The sequence below is a fragment of the Myotis myotis genome, unplaced genomic scaffold (assembly GCF_014108235.1).
Source record: "Myotis myotis isolate mMyoMyo1 unplaced genomic scaffold, mMyoMyo1.p scaffold_m19_p_9, whole genome shotgun sequence".
NCBI classification, from domain to species: Eukaryota; Metazoa; Chordata; class Mammalia; order Chiroptera; family Vespertilionidae; genus Myotis; species Myotis myotis.
In genome coordinates this window covers 52,791,291-52,811,305 of record NW_023416401.1, presented here as the reverse complement: position 1 = coordinate 52,811,305, position 20,015 = coordinate 52,791,291, and the positions used below count along the sequence as shown (strand labels likewise).

General features: G+C 47.5%; 1 protein-coding gene across 1 annotated transcript in view; it reads right to left on the bottom strand.

Annotated features, from left to right (window-relative positions):
• Positions 1–20,015, bottom strand: part of ALPK2 (alpha kinase 2) — a 102,319-nt gene that overhangs the window by 8,877 nt on the left and 73,427 nt on the right. Inside the window, exons 5-12 of the mRNA XM_036322817.1 lie at positions 16,592–19,958; positions 13,642–13,789; positions 12,317–12,444; positions 12,178–12,213; positions 9,919–10,193; positions 8,411–8,499; positions 5,303–5,520; positions 987–1,035 (exon numbers count right to left, since the gene is read on the bottom strand). Coding sequence (XP_036178710.1) covers positions 987–1,035; positions 5,303–5,520; positions 8,411–8,499; positions 9,919–10,193; positions 12,178–12,213; positions 12,317–12,444; positions 13,642–13,789; positions 16,592–19,958 — 4,310 coding nt within the window. The remainder of the gene's footprint in view (positions 1–986; positions 1,036–5,302; positions 5,521–8,410; positions 8,500–9,918; positions 10,194–12,177; positions 12,214–12,316; positions 12,445–13,641; positions 13,790–16,591; positions 19,959–20,015) is intronic.

The window sequence follows — 20,015 nt, the reverse complement described above, 5'->3', positions numbered from 1 at the left end:
AGTGAGAACCTATGGCTCAGACTTACTGATCTGGAGGTTAAAAGAAAGAGTGGTCCCCTGTCCACTTTCCCCCCAAACCCCTCTACTTTTCTTCATCCTTCATTAAGGTTGGAAATTAGTTTATCTGCGAAAGCATTGCTGATGCCCAGGAGCTGAAATGCCAGGGAGCTCAAGCGGAGAAGTCGTTACCAGCTTGGGAGAGAAAGCTCTATTCACCATAGGGTATTATTGTCTGTTTCTGATGCTTGGACATCTGGAGCCTCACTGGCCCTGGAGAGACTGCCCCTCCCTGGGGCTGGCCAATTCCTAGAGAGAATAAATGACTGGCCTTCTAGAATGCCTTTCATATGCAAACTAACCATTCCAAGCCCACCTCCTCCTCTATTGGGGTTTCACAGGCAGGGCCACTGTCTCCACAGGGCAGGTAGCAGACAACTAGGGACAGCCCCACACCCCAGAGCTCACTGAGAATGTTCAAACTAGACAACTGTAAGCCCGCTCCTCGACTCCTTCCCACAGAAACCACAATAAGAGGTCTTGCCCACATTTTCCCCTGACTCCTGCCCCTTGACTGAGGCTGGTGCTTCGCCTCTGTACCTCCACCCCCCCCCCCCCCCCCCCCCCCCCCCCGCCCTGTGGCATGGCCTGCCCCCTTCTCTGGGGACCTATGAGTAATGGAGCTGTGAGTAATAACTGCCTTTTCAATGGCAATCATCTCCTGATCATACCTGAACAGTAATAACACTTACATTTTAAAACAGAAGCCATCCCTTCTGAAAGTCGTTTGCCCTCTATTTCCTCCTCCTTACAAAGGGTCTTAGTTCCTGGGAACATCAGCAGTGGCCCAGGCAATAGCAGCTCCAACCCAGAACTCTTTTTTCACCAAGAACCACAAAGAATCTGCCTTCTCTGTCTGCGCAGGAGGTGTTTGGAAGCCCAGAGTTTGGGATGGATAAGATGCACTCGATTTTTTTTTTTCTACTCACCCTTTAGCCAATGTTGCTATGCCAACGTCGGTTAACTTCATTCCTACACCTACAGGAAGGGTGAGCAAAGACAGAATTGGTATTACCCGGGCTGCTCTGAAAGGACAGGGAGGTAGTGACAGCCCTTTCCTGCATAAACACACACCGCCCCGGTCCCATCAGCAGGGGCCACTCAGACATGCATCCAGCTGCATGGGACCGAGACCAGAAGGCAGGCCTCTGACGCAGCAGTTTCGGGGAGCCTGGCTCTCTAGGGCGGTGGCTAGGGGCACCTGTTCCAGCTCAGTGGACCTCTGCTTCAATCTCACCACTGCAGCCTAGCGATGAGCCTCTGCCCGAGCCTGGTTCTGTGTGAGCCAGGCTGGGATGGTGTCTCCTCCACCACCAGCAGGCGACTGCTCACAGAGGAGGCTGGCAGCACAGATGCCGGTCTGGGCTGTGGACAAAGGAACCTGCATCCTGCCAAAGCCAACCCTGAGGTTCGAGCTGATGGCAAACTTGTCAGCCCTGCCTTTCTGCAGGGCACCGGTGAGCTGACTTCGACAGGGCACTTGGGGTGAGTCAGTGAGTGTTTTAAAAGCCCCTTTCACAGTTGACAATGAATCCATCTTGTTCTTTGAAAGCTGCTAACAACTAGAACGTATGTATAAATACTTCACATAGCTTTTATTACAGGATCTATTCTTTAAAAAAAAAAGACACCAAACTGCAAAAGCCCTTTTCAGACACTTTTTTGTGCGGAACGTTGTAGTGAAAAATCACAGCTCTGAGTTGCACAGAGTCCAATTTTAAAAGCCATGTGGCCCTGGCCAGGTAGCTCAGTTGATTGCAGCGTTGTCCTGATAGGCCAGTGATGGCGAACCTATGTCATGCGTGTCAGAGGTGACACATGAACTCATTTTTTTGGTTGATTTTTCTGTGTTAAATGGCATTTAAATATATAAAATAAATATCAAAAATATAAATCTTTGTTTTACTATGGTTGCAAATATCAAAAAATTTCTATATGTGACATGGCACCAGAGTTAAGTTAGGGTTTTTCAAAATGCTGTCACGCCGAGCTCAAAAGGTTCACCATCACTGTGATAGGCCAAGGTTGCAGGTTCGATCCCCCATCAGGGCACATACAAGAAAGAACCAGTGAGTGCATAAAGAAGTGGAATGACAAATTAACGTTTCTCTCTCTCTCTCCCTCTCTCTCTCTAAAATTCAATAAATAAAATTTTTAAAGTCATTTGGCAGAAGGTCCTTGAACTTAAGAATTGCCTTTTCTTGCTTCTCACAGTTACTGTCACTTACAGTTTAGAAAAATATAATATGATTTTGGAAATCTCTCTCTCTCTATCATTTTAATATTTTGCCAGCAATTCGATCAAAGTTATGGAGGCCTCTGCAGGATAATTTAAATTCTAGCATGCAGCTCTTAAACTGTGCTGGGGATAATCGTCATCTGCAGTTTGTCTCTGACGGAAGGAAAGGAGTCAGCAGCAATGCAAGTTCGTCCTCCAGAAGTTGAGTTCTTGGGCCTTGGGAGTGGCAGCTTCGTAGGGGCTCTAGGGGCCTCCCACTGTGCATATCCTGGGGCCAGATCCCAGACTCCACATTCATGCCTCAAACCTGCAGGACCCGCCTCAATCCCATCAACAAGCAAAGGCAAACTGGGAGGGGTTAGCTTTTAAGAGTCTCAGAAGGTAATGGTTGAGTTCGGGTTTGTTTGTTTATTTTGTGCTAATTCCAGTGCCTCACTACATTTATAAAATATGGATATTGTTTAGAGAATGGGCTATCTTGTGCCATAAAGATGATAGCAATAAAAAAATAAAAACTGTTCCTAGCAGCAGCAGAGGGTAAATAAACGCCGTAGAAACACCACATTAAACCGCACACCTCATTTACCGGGAGAGGTAATATCCACTAGAGCTGTCTACTGGCGCCTGGAAACGAAACAAGCTGTGCATGAAGCTCTGGGGTGTTGCTCTTCAGTAGAAGAACTGTATCTACTGCGAAATGAACTCTGAAGGAGAAGAGGAGGGGGGCATCAATGATGGCACAGCAGTGTCTAATTAGGATCGATGGCTGACTGCTGAGACCGCATCTGTGAGTGTGTGGCCAGGAAGTCTCTGAAAGGCAGCGGGGATGGCTGCCTTCAATCTGCAGATCAGCCCCATCTGCAAGACTGTAAGGTTGTACTTCCCAGTGTCCCTCAGGGGAGCCTTTGACACTTAGAAATCTCTTGCCAATTTGCAAATTTGTGAGTACTAACCCCAAGTGCAAAGAACTTGGGGTCTGGAGTCAGAAATTATGAGTTCAAGTCTTGGACCTCTCTGGTTATTAGCTGAGTGACAGCAGGCAATTAAATCACTGCCTCTGGGCCTCTGTTTTCTCATCTGTAAAATGGGGATTACACGATCTTCTTTGCAGAGTTATTTCAAAGATTAAACAAAAATAATAGGAGAGAATGAGTGCATACAAAAACTAGTGACATCCAAGGAAGGTCTGTAGTCTGTTACTCAGGTTGTTTCAATGTCAATCTCCTGGTTTCGATCTGCACCACAGTCATGTACGATGTTCGCCCTGGGCAAAGCTGGATGAAGGGTACATGGGACCTCTCTGGACATTTTTGCAATTTCTTGTGTCTATGGTTATTCCCCAAAAAAATTTTTAAAAAGAAGGAAACACTTGCTTCACTAAATGTTTTGCTCTCATTTAATCTTCACGGCAGCTCCATGTGAAAGGACTGAGGCACAGAGGGGTGAGCAGTTTGCCCAAGGCTGACAGCCAGCAAGTGGAGGAGAGGGGCAGGACCCAGGGGCAGCCTTGCTTTCCACCACCAGGCTGGTGCTAGACCTCAGGATCCTGTACAGAACCATGTCTGACATTGAGTGGGCATGCAATTATAGTTGGGATTTTTCTTAGCACGATTATTGGGAAAGCAAAGAAGAAATAGGAAACCCCTGTGGCAGGGCTCGGTGCCCACCCACTGCCCTCACACTAACCGCTTCCACGCACTGGCCCCACCTCCGGTGCCACCACCAGCATTGCTTTGCCTGAGAACTTCCTCTGATCACAGGACCCTGCTCTGCTCAGCGTGGCTTGCCCATGTGTGGGTGCAGCCTTCGCTGGTAACTACAGGGGTCACTGCCTGGGGGCGATGATTCTGACATGTGTGTTCTGCACAGGCTCCCAGAGTTCCCCCTGGGAGACGTGAATTTCAGGTGATCACCATGGTAACTGCTTGCCTTCCCTTTCCCTGTCACACTTCACTTTCCTACCCGTGTATACCGGGATCTGCTCCTGGATAATTGCACTAAAGGTTCAATCCTCATCCAACTCCTATGGGGTAAATTCTAAGCCCTTGGCATGTCCTGCCTGGTACCTTGGGTCGTGTGGTATCACTTGACCTCCGGAGAGGCTAGCGACTAAGGTCAATTTCATGGGCAGTCAGCCATGCCTACTCGATGGACCCCCAATAAAACCTCTGAGCACCAAGGCTCATGTGAACATCCCTGGTTGGCACCATGGCTGGAGAAGTGAGCTCCGGCACATGGCTCCGCCAGGATAGGACAGCTGGGAGCTGCTGCCTGCTGGCCCTGGGCTCTGCCCATGCACCTCTTCCCTTTGCTGATCCGAGTCTGTGTCCTCTGGCTGTAATATACCGTAACCATGAGTATAACGGCTTTTCTGAGTTCTGTGGGTCCTTCCAGCAAATTAATGAATCTGACGATGGTCTCGCGGACCCCCAAACTGCCACTTGTCTCGGGGCTGCTTCTGTGGGAAGACGAAGTGTGACATCCCCACTTCATACCATAAATGCATTCCCAAAAATGTGTGTAGAAATGGAAGACATGCTGTAGCTTCATCGGGGGAGCTTAAAACCTAAAGTAACTATGAGAGACCCTTTCACCTAGTAAGAATGAATGATTACATCTGAATTTAACTTTTGGCACATCTGGATTTGCACATATACTTCTGAACCTGTGCCTGTGGAGGATAGAACAATAAAGGCTGGAGAAGCGAGCACCGGCACATGGCTCCACCAGGATAGGACAGCTGGGAGCTGCTGCCAATCGTTGGCTGCCTGTTGTAATGGGGAGGCATTATCGGCATGAATTATTAAAATGCGCTGTCTGACTCCATTTGGCTGGTCACCTCAGGCTCCTTTGTCCCACCTTGTTTCTGAGGAGATGTTAGTAACACCTTCTGCTGCTGGAGAGGCTAAAAGGCACCCAGCACACCTGTCCTTCTCCTTTCCTCCCCATCCCCAGCAGCACCCAGGCCCACCACACCCCTGGGCCCGGATCATGCTGCTTCCTCACCCTGCATGTCAGTGACCAGGAGGCAGCCACCTGTTTTCTGGTACACCCAGTGCTGGAAGGTGCAGCACTTCTGACCCGCCTCTGAGTCTCTCCTCAAGAAGTTGATTTCCTTCCCATCCCTGATGGAATACTTCACAAATTCTCCAATCAGCTCCTCCTCCACTGTTGCATATGGGATGTTGTTCTCAGGCCGGTGGATGAGAAAAATAGGAATGATTCTGGAAAGGATGAGAACATGGGCACACAAAATAAATGCCTGGGTTCCACTAGATTTAGATTAACTACCCCCCGCCCCCAATGATTATTCAATGAGTAAAAGGGTGAGTTTCTGTTTGTCATTTGTCCCTAGAGTTGGTCAGAAACTCCTCCTGGGATTGAGTTTAATTGCTCAGGTAGAAATGAATGTCTCACTATAGCCATATCTCAACGGCCCCATTGATCATATGATTAGAATCCATCTATCCATCCATCGTATATCCAGTCTTCCATCCTTCCTCTGACCTTCCTTCCTCCCTCCCTCCCTTCCTCCCTGTCTCCCTCCCTTCCTTCCTTCCTTCCTTCCTTCCTTCCTTCCTTCCTTCCTTCCATCCATCCTTCCAATCCACAAATCAACAAATACTCATTCAGTGGCTTCTAGGTGTCAGACACTCCCAGACTCTCTTCCAGAAAACAGCGGCAAAGAAAACAGGCTCTGCTCTCATGGATCTTACATTTAAATGGAGGAGACAGTAAGTAAATGCATGTTGCTATGTGCTAGGAGAAAAAACGAAGCAGTGGAGGTGAGCTAGGAGATCCAGGGGTGGGGAAGGAGCTGCTATTTTATTTGGGGAGGTCAGAGAAGGCCTTGCTAATAAAGGACATGTGAGCAGAGATCTGCAGGAAGTGGGGGTGGAGGGGCATGCGGATATCCATGGAAAGAACCTTCCAGGTAGAAGGAACAACAAATGGAAAAGGCTCTGGGGTGGGAGCATTCCTGATGTGTTCAAAGAATAGTGAGGAGCCAGCGTGGCTGCAGTGCAGTGAACAGGGAGGGAGGCTGTGGTAGATGAGGGAGGACCCTTTGGGGGGTCTGGTTGGCCATTTGAAAAACTCTGCTCTTTGTACCATTGAAGAGTTTTGGGCAGAGGAGTGACATGAGCCTATGTTACAGGGATCACTCTGCCACTCTGTGTGAAATGGACTGTGTAAGGACAAGGGCAGAAACAGGGAGACCAGAGAAGAGGCTGTGCAGGAGTGATGACAGCTGGGATTGGAGAGAGATCAGATCCTGAATGCATCTTCCAGCACTAGTCCTTCTACTGTCACTCCATCCTGGATGATTATTTCATACCAGCTCCTCTCACCTCTAACCGCCTACAACTCCCCCCACCCCCCAATCTCACTCTCAGCTGATGGCCTTACTTCCATTCCATTGTGAAACCTCAATCAATAAGAACAGAACATCTGAAGTTGCCACCCCACGTATTCCCATTTCCCAAGGTCTGCGCCCATATCCTCTGCTGCCCCGCCCCTCTTAGACATGAGCCCTCTTGCTCCTGCATGAAGCATCTCCCCCTCTGGTGCCTAGATCCCAACCTCTCTCAAATGCTCAAAGATATTGTTTGACAGCATCACTCTCAATGGCATAGCAACATGCTGCAGAATCTCTACAGAGCATGTAGGCCCCACGGTCTACAACTACTGACTCAGAGCTTACATCAAAGCTCAAATCCATTTTGGATGCACTGTCTCCAGTCCCTTCCCTTCCATGTCTCTTGAACCCACTCTAAGAGGCTTTCCCACTGAAGAAGCTTCAGTCACGGGCCCCAGGAGCACCATGTTGCTGAGTCTAATGGTCACTTACTTGCCCTCATCTTATTTGCTCTCAGTGGCACTTGACTCACTTCTTTTTGAAACACCTTCCCATGCCTTCCAGAAACTCACTTCCTCTTGGTTTCCTCCTGCTTCCCCAGCTACTTCTTGTCTGTCTCCTTTGCTGGTTCCTCGTTTCTTCCTAACCCTGAAATTCCAGCATGCCCCAACATAACTCTTCTCTCTATGTGGACAGTGGGGTTGACAAGCCGTTGCCTATGGGCCCAATCCAGTCCACAAGCTAAGAATGAGTTTTACAGATGAACATTCCCCATCAATTTGGTCATAGGAAACACTAAGCCTGAACCCCAATTAAGCAAAATTTTACTTAAAAAAATAATTTAATTCTTCTCAATAGTAAACCTATATATCAAAAATTATATTTAATTGTTATTATATTTTAAAATTCATCAACAAGGATTTGTTACATAAGTATCTATATAATAGCCTATCTGCCCCTTTACAGGAAAAGTTTGCCAATCCCTGGTCTCAAGTTTTATCTTCTGTTTATTAGTTACTATCCTCTTACTCTTGATTTACTCCCTCTGCCCCAAAGCCAAGAACATGTTTTTGTTTCCCCATCCTAAACAACCATCAACACTTTCCTTTGTAGGGACTTTGCCCTCCATATACTATCACCATTCACATGTTCACAAATTCTCCCATGGTAAGGAAGGATAGGGGGCTTGGATATTGAAATATCCCAATCCATCTTCAGAGCAGTGGATACCAAAATTTGCTTGGGTGAACAAATAGTCGGTGAGTGGATAAAAGCAATCAGCTTAATTTATCTCTGTAGAATTCCAGGAAGTGGGTACTATGTTCCTATAATCCTGATCACCCAATTCACTCTTTCTGGACACAGCACCATATTTTATTTTCTTCATAGGACTAGTCATTTTGTAATATTCATATGGTCTCTTATATTTGTTTATTGTTTAGGCAATGTAATATTCATGAGAGTACATATCCTTTCTTTTCTACTTAACATGATAGATACATGTATTGCATTCATTCATCTCTCCATCCATCCATCCATCCACACATACATTTATTTAAAGAATATCAAGTATCTTTCTGGAAGCTTCTGGTGACCCAGTGAAGAACAGGATCGCAACCATAGGTGCCCTCACAGCTTACAGATAGTGACCAATTGAAATGCTTGTCCTCCTGGTCTTTCTCATCCTCTTGTCCCCTCAGGTTCCCCCCAAGTCCCCAACAAGCCAGGGGTGGAAATTCAAGAGAGGAAACACTTACTCTGGCACTTCTCCAAAGCCTTCCAGAGGCTGTGCTTCCGCAGCGTAGATCTTGGCATAGTGTCTGGCAGTATTTTGGACATAGCATTCCTATATCACCCAAACACATGGGAAATCCAAGCGATTAGAGGAAATTCAGACAGTTGCTTGGTAAAGCTAATCAGATTTCCTAATGTAGTCAGGCCAATGATTCCCAAACCCACCCCCTGGTTAGGGGCACAGAAGCAACAATGATTGCAACTTAGAGCTGGCAGAGGAGCTCTGAGACCTGAAGGAATGATCCAGGTGAAGGTCACGTGGTCTCTGGAGCCAGATGTCCCTGAGTTATAAAATTTATAAACTGCAAGGCTGAAGTCCATCCTTGAACTAAGAGGACTGGCCCCTTGGAAGGATGTCAGATAAACCTTGGGGCTTGCTGGTTGATTTCCCATAAGCTCCCCCATCTGAGGTTCTTCTTCAAAGGTATAATTGGAGTTGTAAAAAGTGAAAACCTTGACAAGATTGTTGGCATAGGAAAAGCATATTGGGTTCTGCTTTCCACTCCGTATGGCATTTCTGAGTGGGAGTCTGGGTTCTGGGGCATTTTCCATGACGGGGTGAGATGATCGCTAAGTTGGAAGGAATGCTCAGTGAAAGAAAAGAAGAAAGAAGGGTGGGTTTGGAGAATTAAATACTATTAACAAAGTCCTATCTCCACAGAAGAGGGGCTGCCCTTCGTGAGCACCAAGTCCACATGACAGAGCCACATCTGAGAGAATCATGGATGGTTAGTGCTTGACAGCACCCAAAACATTGATCTAAGTCTAATCTAATCCTTTTGAAGGTCAAACTTTTTAAAGGGCACCTAGTTTGTAGAAGTGCTAGACCCAGCACTACCAGAGGCTTGGCCAGTTGGTGCCAAGAGTGAAATACATGGACCAAAGTGGGAGGGGGAGGCAAGGAGAGAAACCAACAGGAGCTCTGTGACTCTCAAGCACAGAGAGGAGGAGACTTAGCTAGAGACTCGGGTCGCTCTCCCTTCATAGCTTATGGGCTGACATTAAACCAAACTTAGGAAGGCAGGAAACAGGACAACCGATTCTGCCCTATCCTTCTAAATATATCCCACCTCCATCTAAAACAAAGCCCTCAGGAGCAACTTCTAATTTTAGCTTTTTTTTGGGATCCTTGTGTCCAGTACAGCATAGGACCCCCATTTCCATATCATCTTGTGTCCAAGTAGATTCAAGTCCTTAGGGAACTCATGGAGCTTCCCAGGAAATGACCTCAGCCCAGGTCAGAACTGGGGAGGTGCCTCCAAACATAGGCTGAGTCCCATCTAGCACGAGGCCAAGAAATACTCCTGGGAACTGAGACATGATTCCCAGCAGGCAGCCTTAATCCAGCAGTTCCCTTACACCATACCCCAAGGGAGCAAAACACCCTCTTGGAGACTCCCATCAATTCTGAGTCTGATTATTAGGGGTCCCTCTCACACCTAAGTGACATCATTAGGGCAGGCGGACCTACCTGGGCAGCGAGGTTGTAGTTCCTCTGGACGAGCTCATCGTTGTTTCTGGTCCCATAGGCAACGGCATTGTGCACCTTGAGCACGCAGGCGTGGCCGGGCTGGAAGACGGGCATGAGGCCCTGCATCACTTTGCTGCGGAAGGCTTTTCGGTGGACACCTTCTCCGAAGTGCAGCTCCTCTGTGGCGATCTGACCTCGCAGGCGGTCCCCAAAGTAGCTGTCCTGGAGGAAGTCTTCTCTGAAGATAAGTTGGCTGAATTCAATCTCTTCGCATCCTAAAACGTAGCTCAAATTTAGTCATCCACAACATCCTCCTCAATGCCCATCTCCCCATCATCTCAGCTTTGAGCTATGCCTCTGTTGGGAGTTAAGTGTGGTTCCCCTTCTAGGTTCTATTGGTCACACTTGTCATTGTCCCTCTGTGGTGTACAAGACGACGCTCCTTCCAATTGAGCTACATAGGCCAGGACATCCCAGCTTAGCTTTACTAGTTTATTAATTAGTTTATTACTCTAATTAATAAACTTGTAAAATGTTATTTGTTCTTTCTCTAGAGAATTAAATTAGTGAAATGTTTATTGAGAGATATCCCTCCAAATAAAAATAATGTGACAGTCATTTGAAGTGTCTTCATCAGAAAGTGCAAGGAGAGGGAGAGGACAAGTATGGCTCACAGCCCGATGAGTCACTGAAACTGGAACCGACAGTCTCAGGGAGAAGCTGGTGAAGGTGATGTCATTGGGGTCTGGACCAAAACCTGTGGTTGGAATCAAAGGGCTACAACAGGTGCGCTATTTCCACCAGGTGGCCAGCAGCTCATCCCCACTGGGGTCCATCCCTGGCTGGTGCAGACCTTGAGAAATGAGTTTCTGCAAACCTTAAATATTGAGATCATAGCAATTATCTAGTGTGTAAGAGCCAACCAATGTTGAGAAGCTGATGAAACAGCTTTCTTCTAAAGGTCATTCTGTTTTCCGACCGATCAGAAGGAAGGGCATTCTCTTGTGAATTTTGACTCTTGGAGAGATAGGAGCTGAAGCAGAATTTAAAATTACACCACAAGTACAGCACATAGTAAAGATGGGTAGTTAGCATTTGAGTGGGTTTTCGAAGAGTTTGTATCGAAGTTTGCTATCTTGGATAAATATCACAATATTTTCTAGAGCATTTTGAAGTCGAGATCCCAGCTCCTTGCCTTTTACGTACTGAATATCACTGTATCTTGATTGTCTTTACTGTCTTGTTTTCACAAAGATTTCAGGTATTTGCTTTACAAATCAGCACATGAGGCAAATCTTTAAGATGTAAAATCAATTTAATGATCAGAGTTTCATTCCTATTTCTCCTAAGTGTGACCAAGGGTCTTACATTGTGCCAAGAGCCGTGTAACATAGGGTGAGGGGGACTGAGAGGTGTGCTCAACCTGCTCCCCGAGAGCTGACTATGGGCTCCACGTTCTCGTGATATCACACTGTCAGTTTAAAATTGGCCATGGTGAGAGTATTTACACCACAGAAATTGGAAAACTATGTATTTTAGGTTCCCCTGCCCCCGCTCCCGACAAGGCATGTCATTAACAATTTACCAGCACACTACTGGGTGGGGGTGGGCACGTGTGTGGGAATGGGCAATTTTCCCTAAAAGGAATTAGGGAAAATTACAACAAGCATGGGCTCCACCAAACTGTACTCAGTGGGTAGCCCAGGGGCAGTGTGAGTGTTCAGGAGAGCTGCTGGGCTGTGGCTACACCAGGTGAGCACACGTGCCAAAGGAGAGCTGACCACCATCTTTCATTCTCATTATGATGCAAATGAATGGAGTTTTCTCCTAGACACCTGGCTCCCTTTGGGAATCTGCTCAGCTAGTCAAAGTGAAAAGTAAATTAAAGCAACAAAACGTGTCACATAGTGCCAGAGGCTGAACAACCCCATGCAGATGGCTGACCAGCTAGTCTGATGCTTAAAGGGAAAAGTCTAACCCAAACTCCCCCTCCACATGTTCCCAGCAACCACCCCCTACAATCTGATCTCTTGTCATAACTGATACACTTCTGGATATTCGTAACCCAGAGAACTTATCATTGGCCTTACAGCCAGGTTGAAATGGCTCATGAATTTTCATTCATTTTCTGTCATTCCTGAGTTCTCTCTTGCGTGGTTAGAAGGGTCCATAGGAATATGCCTCTACCATTGACTCCAGGAGCTACTTCTTGCTTTCTGGTGGGCCCGCTACCCTGACATCCCACTCAGATCAGCTTACCTGTAATGTCCTGGTGACTGGAAAGTTGTTTGAGAACTGGAAGAAGATAAGAACAGAATGCCTTCAGTACAAATGAACACTCTTAACTGGTAGATGCTAGCGGTTCTCATTTATTTGAACCCGAAAAGCTGGGGTTTACCTTCAGTGGTGAGGTTAAATTCAGCTGTCACTTTTCCATAACTGTTCTTGATGCAGCAGTAATAGAGGCCCTGGTCCTTCTGACTGGCTTGGACGATGGTCAAGGACACAATGGAGTTGTCTCCTGCACTGAAGTGGGGCACATTAACATTGGCACCTGTCATCACTCTGAGGTTGCATTTTCTGATACACTTAATGCAATAGAAACTAATGTTTCTCAGGCCTAATGATTTCAGCCTATGAGCTGGCTGAAGGACAAGATTGTGATATGCCATTTAAATCATTTATTCACCTGTAGGGGATGATCAGTACAACTTTGGTTTAACACTCTCACTCCCATATGCAATATTAATGCACAGAAACATATGGGGGGTGGGCTATTATTAATAAAGCAAAGAACTAGAATTCTGAATTCTGGGAGCTCATCAGAACTTCAGATTAGAATTCACCTCAGTTATGTTACTAATCCATATGACTTGTGCTCGAAGGAAACCTGAAAACTTTAAACCCAAATATAAACCCCGATACAATAAGGGAGAAGAAAAACTCATGAAGATGGTGAGGAGGAAGATAATAGCTAATGTGTATTGAGCACTTGGTATGTACCAGGTATTGTGCTAATCACTTAACGGTCTATTTCATGTCATCTTCAGAACAGTCTAATGTTGGCTGGTAGATGGGCAGTTGGATGGATGGCTGGATGGCTGGATGGAAGGATGGAAGGAAGGTATTCACTAGGGAAGTACGCTATTTGAAAGAGCTCTCAGCCATGAGTCACTTATAAACAGCAAAGACCCCTCAAGCGCAGCTACTTTTCTGCAACTGCATTGATTGTCTTTTCCGTTTGCTTCACCTTCTTCACTTTGTTTGACCTTTGTCAGGTTAATGGGAATTTGTGAAACAGAAAACAGCAAAATTCACAGACAAACAGAAGACAGCTCATAAATCTTCAGATCACAGAGCCTTAGACTAGGAGATAATTTGACGTAGTTCCCTAAATGTAATGATTCTAAAAACTAGAATTTAAAATTTTAATTAAAAAATTTTAAATTACACTTTTAAACATAATGAAAGGTTTCATGATTTCCTAAGGCCATGGAACTCAATGGTAGAAGAGCCAGGGGAAGAACCCACCACCATTTTCCCTGTCCAGACACCTGTCTTCCATTACTTACATTTCTTGGATACTTTGAGTGTGGAATTTTTACTCCAATTTCCCTTTTTACTTCCTATAATGTATTATTTCATCATATTATTATTGTATTTTAGAACTATGTTGTGATATAAGCAGCAACTATGAAAAGTATCCAAGAGCAAATACCGCACCTTCTCTGCACTTGGGCAATTGACTTTGAATCTTTTGTCCACCAGATGGTAGAATCTTCATGAATTTCTGCAAACTGGCAGCTTAATCTTACATCTCCAGAGTGGTCAGGAAACATCTCGGCTTGGATCTTTCTCAGTAATACTGGAGCTAGAAGTGAGAGATCGGCAGGTCAACATTCTTATAACAGTTGCAAAGAGCTCTACAGTGAGCAAAAGACTTTCTCATCTCATCTCACTTAATTCTTACAACAATATCCAGAGACAAGGTTAATAGGTAGGACCCTCAATTTGTGGATGAGAAAACAGTGTCTGGGAGGAGATGTGGCTTGCCTAAACACTAAGAAAATGAATAAGTCAACCTAATTACTTTTCACTACTTAATGGTCCTTGAGTCAGGTCTGTAATGCACAGATGTGAAATATAACTTGAGAGGCATTTTTTTCAAATTCTCTCTAGCTATTAGAGCCTTCCTGGAGACATGCAAATTTAAACAACGGTGTGTTCCAGGGGACCCTTGGTCAAAGTGCCCAGCATAAGCAGAAAGCCTCCTTCCGGGGCGGGGGGAGGAGTAGGGAGAGGAGGATTTCGGATACCTAGTCTATAGGACCTGGTTCAAATAAAGATGCTTACTGGATGGATGGTCCACATTAAAATCAGAGCTGGGGATTAGGGAGTAAAATAAAATCTGGATCATCCCAATAATTGTGGTTAAGCCCTCAGACGGCAACTCATAGCGATTTGCTGGAAAGTAACACATTCATCTTTCCTCTAATTACCGTTGTCTTTGCTGAAGATTTCTGTTATGTCTGATGTGAACGAAATAGGAGCAATAAGGAAATGATTCCCAGAGTTGAGACCTTTGAATATCATCTTTTAACATCAGGAATGAGATCTCAAGTGGGGCAGATGTGTAATTATTCATGGCAGCCACTGGGGGGCAGCATAACCATTAGATTAAAGAAGACAAGTATAGCTGACCCAGCCAGGTGGTGGCAATCCTTTGGTAAGCAGTAGGGTTGCTGGAAATGTGGTGTCTGTTGGTTGGAGACCAAGTTCCACAACTCCGCAGCTTTGTGATGTAAAATACATAATCCACAGCCAAGATGAAAGTCATCAATACTGTTGCTGTTTGCTCTGTTCCCACAAATTCTACTGCTGTGTAATACTCGATGCATTAAGGTTGCTTCCCATCTCTCCTTGATGCCAACAGACACTTGGATAACAGACACGGGGGGCATAGCTGCAGGCTGTTTCATATTTACAGACTGTGCTGGGTGTTCAGGCACACAGTCTCAAATTCTTGGTCCAGAGTCCTGACCAAGCCCACCTCATCTGGGACACATTTCCTAAGGGCCCTTCCAACATCATGGCAGTTTTCACAGGTGATCTGTGGAGACCGAAAGGTTCCTAAGTTGCCAACCCCTCCACCACCTGTTGTAAATTCTGAACGCAGAGAAAATTGGGGGACAGAAGAAAGGGCATAAAATGAGCAGTGGGATTACAGGAGGATCTTGGAGAGATGCAAAGCTGGCTTGGACAAGAGGCCTCAGGGCTTGGAAAGGAGCCCTGTCTGTGTGGAAGCAGCTAAGAGGAGCCCTGGGAGAGTAGTTGTCCAAAGTAAAAAGGTTACTCAGTTTGTTTAATTTCTTTCAGAATCATCTGAGTTATCCCCACCCCCAAGTCTACCTCACCAGGTCAGGGAGGGAGAGCACCACCCCTCCCCAAATGCTGTACCTCATCTTTGCCGCCCTTTGAGCTCGGGGAGGCTTGTGGCAGCTGAGAGAGATCAAAGTCCCCAACAGCATGTGGTTACTGGAATGTCCTTTTCCCTGTGGGTAACTTAAATAACCTGGACAAGCATTCCAAATAGATTGTTTCCCTCTGGGGTAAACCCACTTTAGAGATCTTTGAAAATATCACTTCATTCTCTTAAAATGTGCTTAATAAAAACACATATACTAGCAACCTGGATGGATCCCTCCAAACTCATCAGAAGGTAGTTTTATATTTAATTCTCTCTGAAACAGGGCCAAGGGCCCATGAATCTGGATGGAGAACGACAAGCACCGCCTAGAAGTCTGAGGACTCGGCAGGGAAAGAGGGGAACCCCTCCCCTGAGCTGAGGGGGCCATAGGGCTCTGCTTCAGTCCACAGAGGACCTTGCCTGCTGCAATATCTCCTCTTCTGACTTCTGCCAGGTTGCACGGCAAAGGAAAGAAGAGTTCTGATGTAAAAGAGGCTAAAAGTCGGCTTATAGGATGAAATGTGGGGTTAAAGTGATTCCCCGGGCCAAGCAGAAGTCACAGGAGTTACAGGGGCTCTGAGCCTCCAGGGGTCTGGAACCTGGAACACATACCCTTGGGGCCTTTAGACTCAGAAAGTGAAGAGTGAGTTGGAAAGAAATTTTTAGACTCAAATTTGGAAGGAAACCCAATGTTCAATGAAGCCATTTTAAATGAAAATCAATGATGAAAGAAGACTCCCAAATTGTACCTAAATGTTTATTTCTGGAAATCCTGCTCAGCATGTGGTTTATTTAATTATACTAATTAGCTATACTGATTCATGCGTCAGCTTATCTTTTACACATATGTTTTAACGGGTAATTATACAAAAGGGTATCCTCATCACACTCCCTCCACTAAACATACGTACAGGCACCTATAGGCGAGGCTCTCCCCACAGGTCCCCCGGGAACCTGTTAGAAATGCGATTTCTCGGGCCCATGCGTGGAATCGGAAACCCTGGGGTGGAGCCCTGCAGGTCATTCTGCAGCCACTCAAGTTTGAGAACCGGGGTCTATATGCTGAGCCATTTGGTCACAGCCACGGGGTCCCTGCCCCCTGGTCGAAACTCACCTGAACTACCAAGGACTCAGGAGGACCCAGGAATCTGACTTGGGGCCAACAAACCCAAACTTTAACAGGGATAGAGAGCAACGGAGCCTCACCTTTCCCTTCCCTTTTGCAAGGTGGCTTTTGGGGGTCTTTGTTCTCATCCGTGCGTGACACCGATGTTTCGAGTTTAGGAATCTTTTTAGGAAAGCTCCCGTTCTTTCTGGTGTTTTCCCTTTCTTCCAATCTCAGCCTCAGGGCAGCCACCTTGGACAGAATCTTCCTCTTCACTCCCTCAGTTAAATGTGCACTTCCTGTCATTTCTTGCTTCTTCTTGACTTCCTCCCAAGCAGGTACTGGGGACCTTCCCGTCTGGGCTGCCATGCCACGGGGCCTCCCCTCCCCTGGCTTTCTCCCACGGCCCGGGGTGGGACCCAGGTGCCATGGGTCCTGCAGCGTGTTAGGAGCTGTCTTTGACGCACGTTCTCCCGAAACCAATGCCAAAGTCACTGCTGGCGAGCTGGATGCCCTTGTGGGTTTGGTTTCCCCACTTTGGGGCGCCTCTATTTCAGGTTCCTCAATTTTGTGGCTTATTGAAAAGTCTGTTATGTTTCCTTCAGGGGATGAAGTAAAAGGCAGCTGAGTAAGACCACTGGGAGAGGGCAAATGTTTCCCACACTCACTTTCTCTCTCTCCCTTCTCTGAGTCAGAAAATGCATGTTGATGGTTTCTGGGCTCCACTAAATGGTTCTCAGGGGCAGCATGAATTTGACCTGCGGTGTTGTCTGTGTCAACTCCAACAGAAGCCTGCGCCAGGACTGCAGGAGCACTGGAAAGAGGTAAAGTGGGGGAAACAACACCTGCCACGTCCTTTTTACTTTGCTCGGCCTCCCCCAGGGTCCTCTCAAGGCCTTCTTGTGCCTGGCTTCCGCTGCATCCCCCTGGAACTGTCACCCCACCTTCATCAAGACACGGGGCTTGCAAAACGGCAGGCTGGACTTCGCCTTTGGCTTTGTCATGCTGACTGTGTTCAGCCTCCCCTCTCTCACTGGCGTCTTGGCTTCTGTTGGTGCTATTTTCGCTCGGAATGGTTTCCCCACTTTGCTGGGGGCAAGGACCTGGAGAGATGATGGGTTGGACTTCCACTCTCTGGCCCAAGCTTCCAGCATCCAATTGACTCTCCTTTCTGACAACTCCCAGAGTGGAGTCAGATGGCTCCTGGGTTTCCACCCTGGCCCACTCCACCACACTCATCTCATCAATGGGATCTACTGAGGACTCGAGGATTTCAGGGCGGGGCAGAAACTGTTTAAAGAAGGCAGGGGGGTCCACGCCGGGTTGGTTTTCCTCTTGGCTTTGACTCACGTTGCTAACATTTTCCTGCTGTCCCGTTTTGGAAGCCTCTGATGGCCCATCTCTGACACCTTCATCTACAGGGTCCACAGACGACCCCAGGAACCGGGGTTGGCTCAAGTACCGGGAAGAAAGGTAGCTCCATTGTGCACGCCTGGCTGGTTTTCTGCCTTCGTAGATCTCTCCGTCCTTAGCAAGGGCTGAGCCCGCCTCAGCCTGGGGACTGGCAGCCAATGCTACGGGTTCAGAGGGGTCCAGTTCAGGCCCAGCAGCACCTTCCTTTAGCGAGGCAGCCACAGCCCAGACCCTGACAGTTGTCTTGGCACCAGCTTCTGACTCCTCGCACTCAGAAGCTGTCAGTTGACTTGGTGGCCAGACCTCGGAGACAGGGGCCTCTACAGTCATAGTCTTGGGCTTATTGCCTGCTTCCCAATGTGCTGGTCCACTCTCTTTAGACCCCTCCAGGGGGCTCTGAGAGAGAGGCGGAGCACTACTCACAGCCTGACTGTCATCTTCCACGGCTGCTTTGGCCACCACAGACCCACTAGTCCCCAGGCCTGAGCTCTGACTTCTTTTCTCCATGGAGTTTGCTAATGACTGGTCCATGGGCAACAGGTCTGTCTCCCCTTGTGCAGCAGATGTCATAGGCCAACTTTCTTGGAAATTATCTTCAGAAAGGGAACCCTGGTGGGTCAGGCTCTCCAGCTGAGTCCTCTGTGTTTCACTTCCCTTTTCTTGGAAATGCTCTCCAAGGCTCCTATGGTCTGCTCTGTCCACGGTCTGGCTCTTATCTCCAGCCTGGTTCCCAATCTGAAGAGGGGAAGTGCTGCAGGAATCTCCCTCGGGGGGCGGGGGAGCACAGACATGGACCCCTGGTCCACTGGGAGCCATGCCAAGTTCTTTGGGAGATTTGGTGGTGGAGCCATTTAAAACATGACCCTGCTGTACACTGGAAGGAAGTTGAAAAATATTTCCTTCTGGTACCTGAGCTGAGCTCTCCTCAGGGCCATCTACATGGCTGTTCTCAGCAATGGATACAGGGAGGTATTTGGCTGAGTGGACTTTGGTGGCAATGGTACCAGCTGGTGTGTTCCCATTCTCCCTGGTCACCTGAAGGCGCTCAGGAGTAGCAGTTAATGTTGTGGGCTTCTCCTGAGGAAAGGTCACAATTGAGCTGGGACTGGCTGGTGTGTCTGCGGTGTCCGAGGCACTGGTGCTGGAGCTCTCATCACCTTCTTTGCACCACACCAAAGACTTCTCAGGAGATACAGGCTGTCTCTCCTCAAGCCCTCCCGAGATGCTGGGGCTCGGCCTCTCCTGCCCTGTGGAGGCCGGCGTGGAGGCGGAATGCTCCACCGTGGCCAGATGTTGCCCTGTGGATCCTTCACTGGCTCTCTGTGAAATGTCCCAGGCGAGGGCATCACTAGGTGCAGGAAACACGACTGAGTCTTCAGCCTTGTTGCTTTTATCTGTGGAGTGTGGAGGCTCAGAACCTTGTGTTTGAAGAACAACATCCAGTGTCTGGTCATCAGGAACACATAAATCAGGTATTTGGCTTTGACCCTCTGCCAGCTCTAAGTCCATGGAGCAAATTTCTTGGGGTGAATATTTATGAACTGGGGCTCTGGCAGGAGCATCCATCGTGTCACCTGTTCCTTGGTCGCCTGCTTCAAGACGCTCCATCAAACACTCTGCTTCTCTGCCCCCTGGCCCACGGCACACAGCTTCCAGGGTGGGGGCAGTATCTGCAGGTGCAGGGGAAGCAACAGAGAGAGCCTGGGGCTCCCTGGGGCCATCACTGCCCTCCCGAGGGAGATGCACTGACAGCTCACAGGGGGACATAGCTGCATGATTGGCTTCTGGGAGATTCAGCTCATGTCCTGGGTCTTCCCAGGAACGTCCAGGTGTGTTGTCTTCTCTGTCTTGGTTTTCTTCACGCTGTGGGCCTTGAGTACAGCTTTCTATCTCCAGGTATTGGGTCAATGATGTATTGTCCTCATCAGCCCCTCCTAAGTTGGGGAAAGCATCTGTTGTGGTCCCAGTAAATGCAGACTCCTCCCCAGCAGGCTCTGAGAAAGCTGGCATCGGGCTGAGAGAGAGTCTCTCCCTGACTGGTTCCTGAGTTTGCACCTAGGAAGATGAAAAGTGATATTAATGGAATTGCTCCTGGGAGAGCCCACGTTAGGG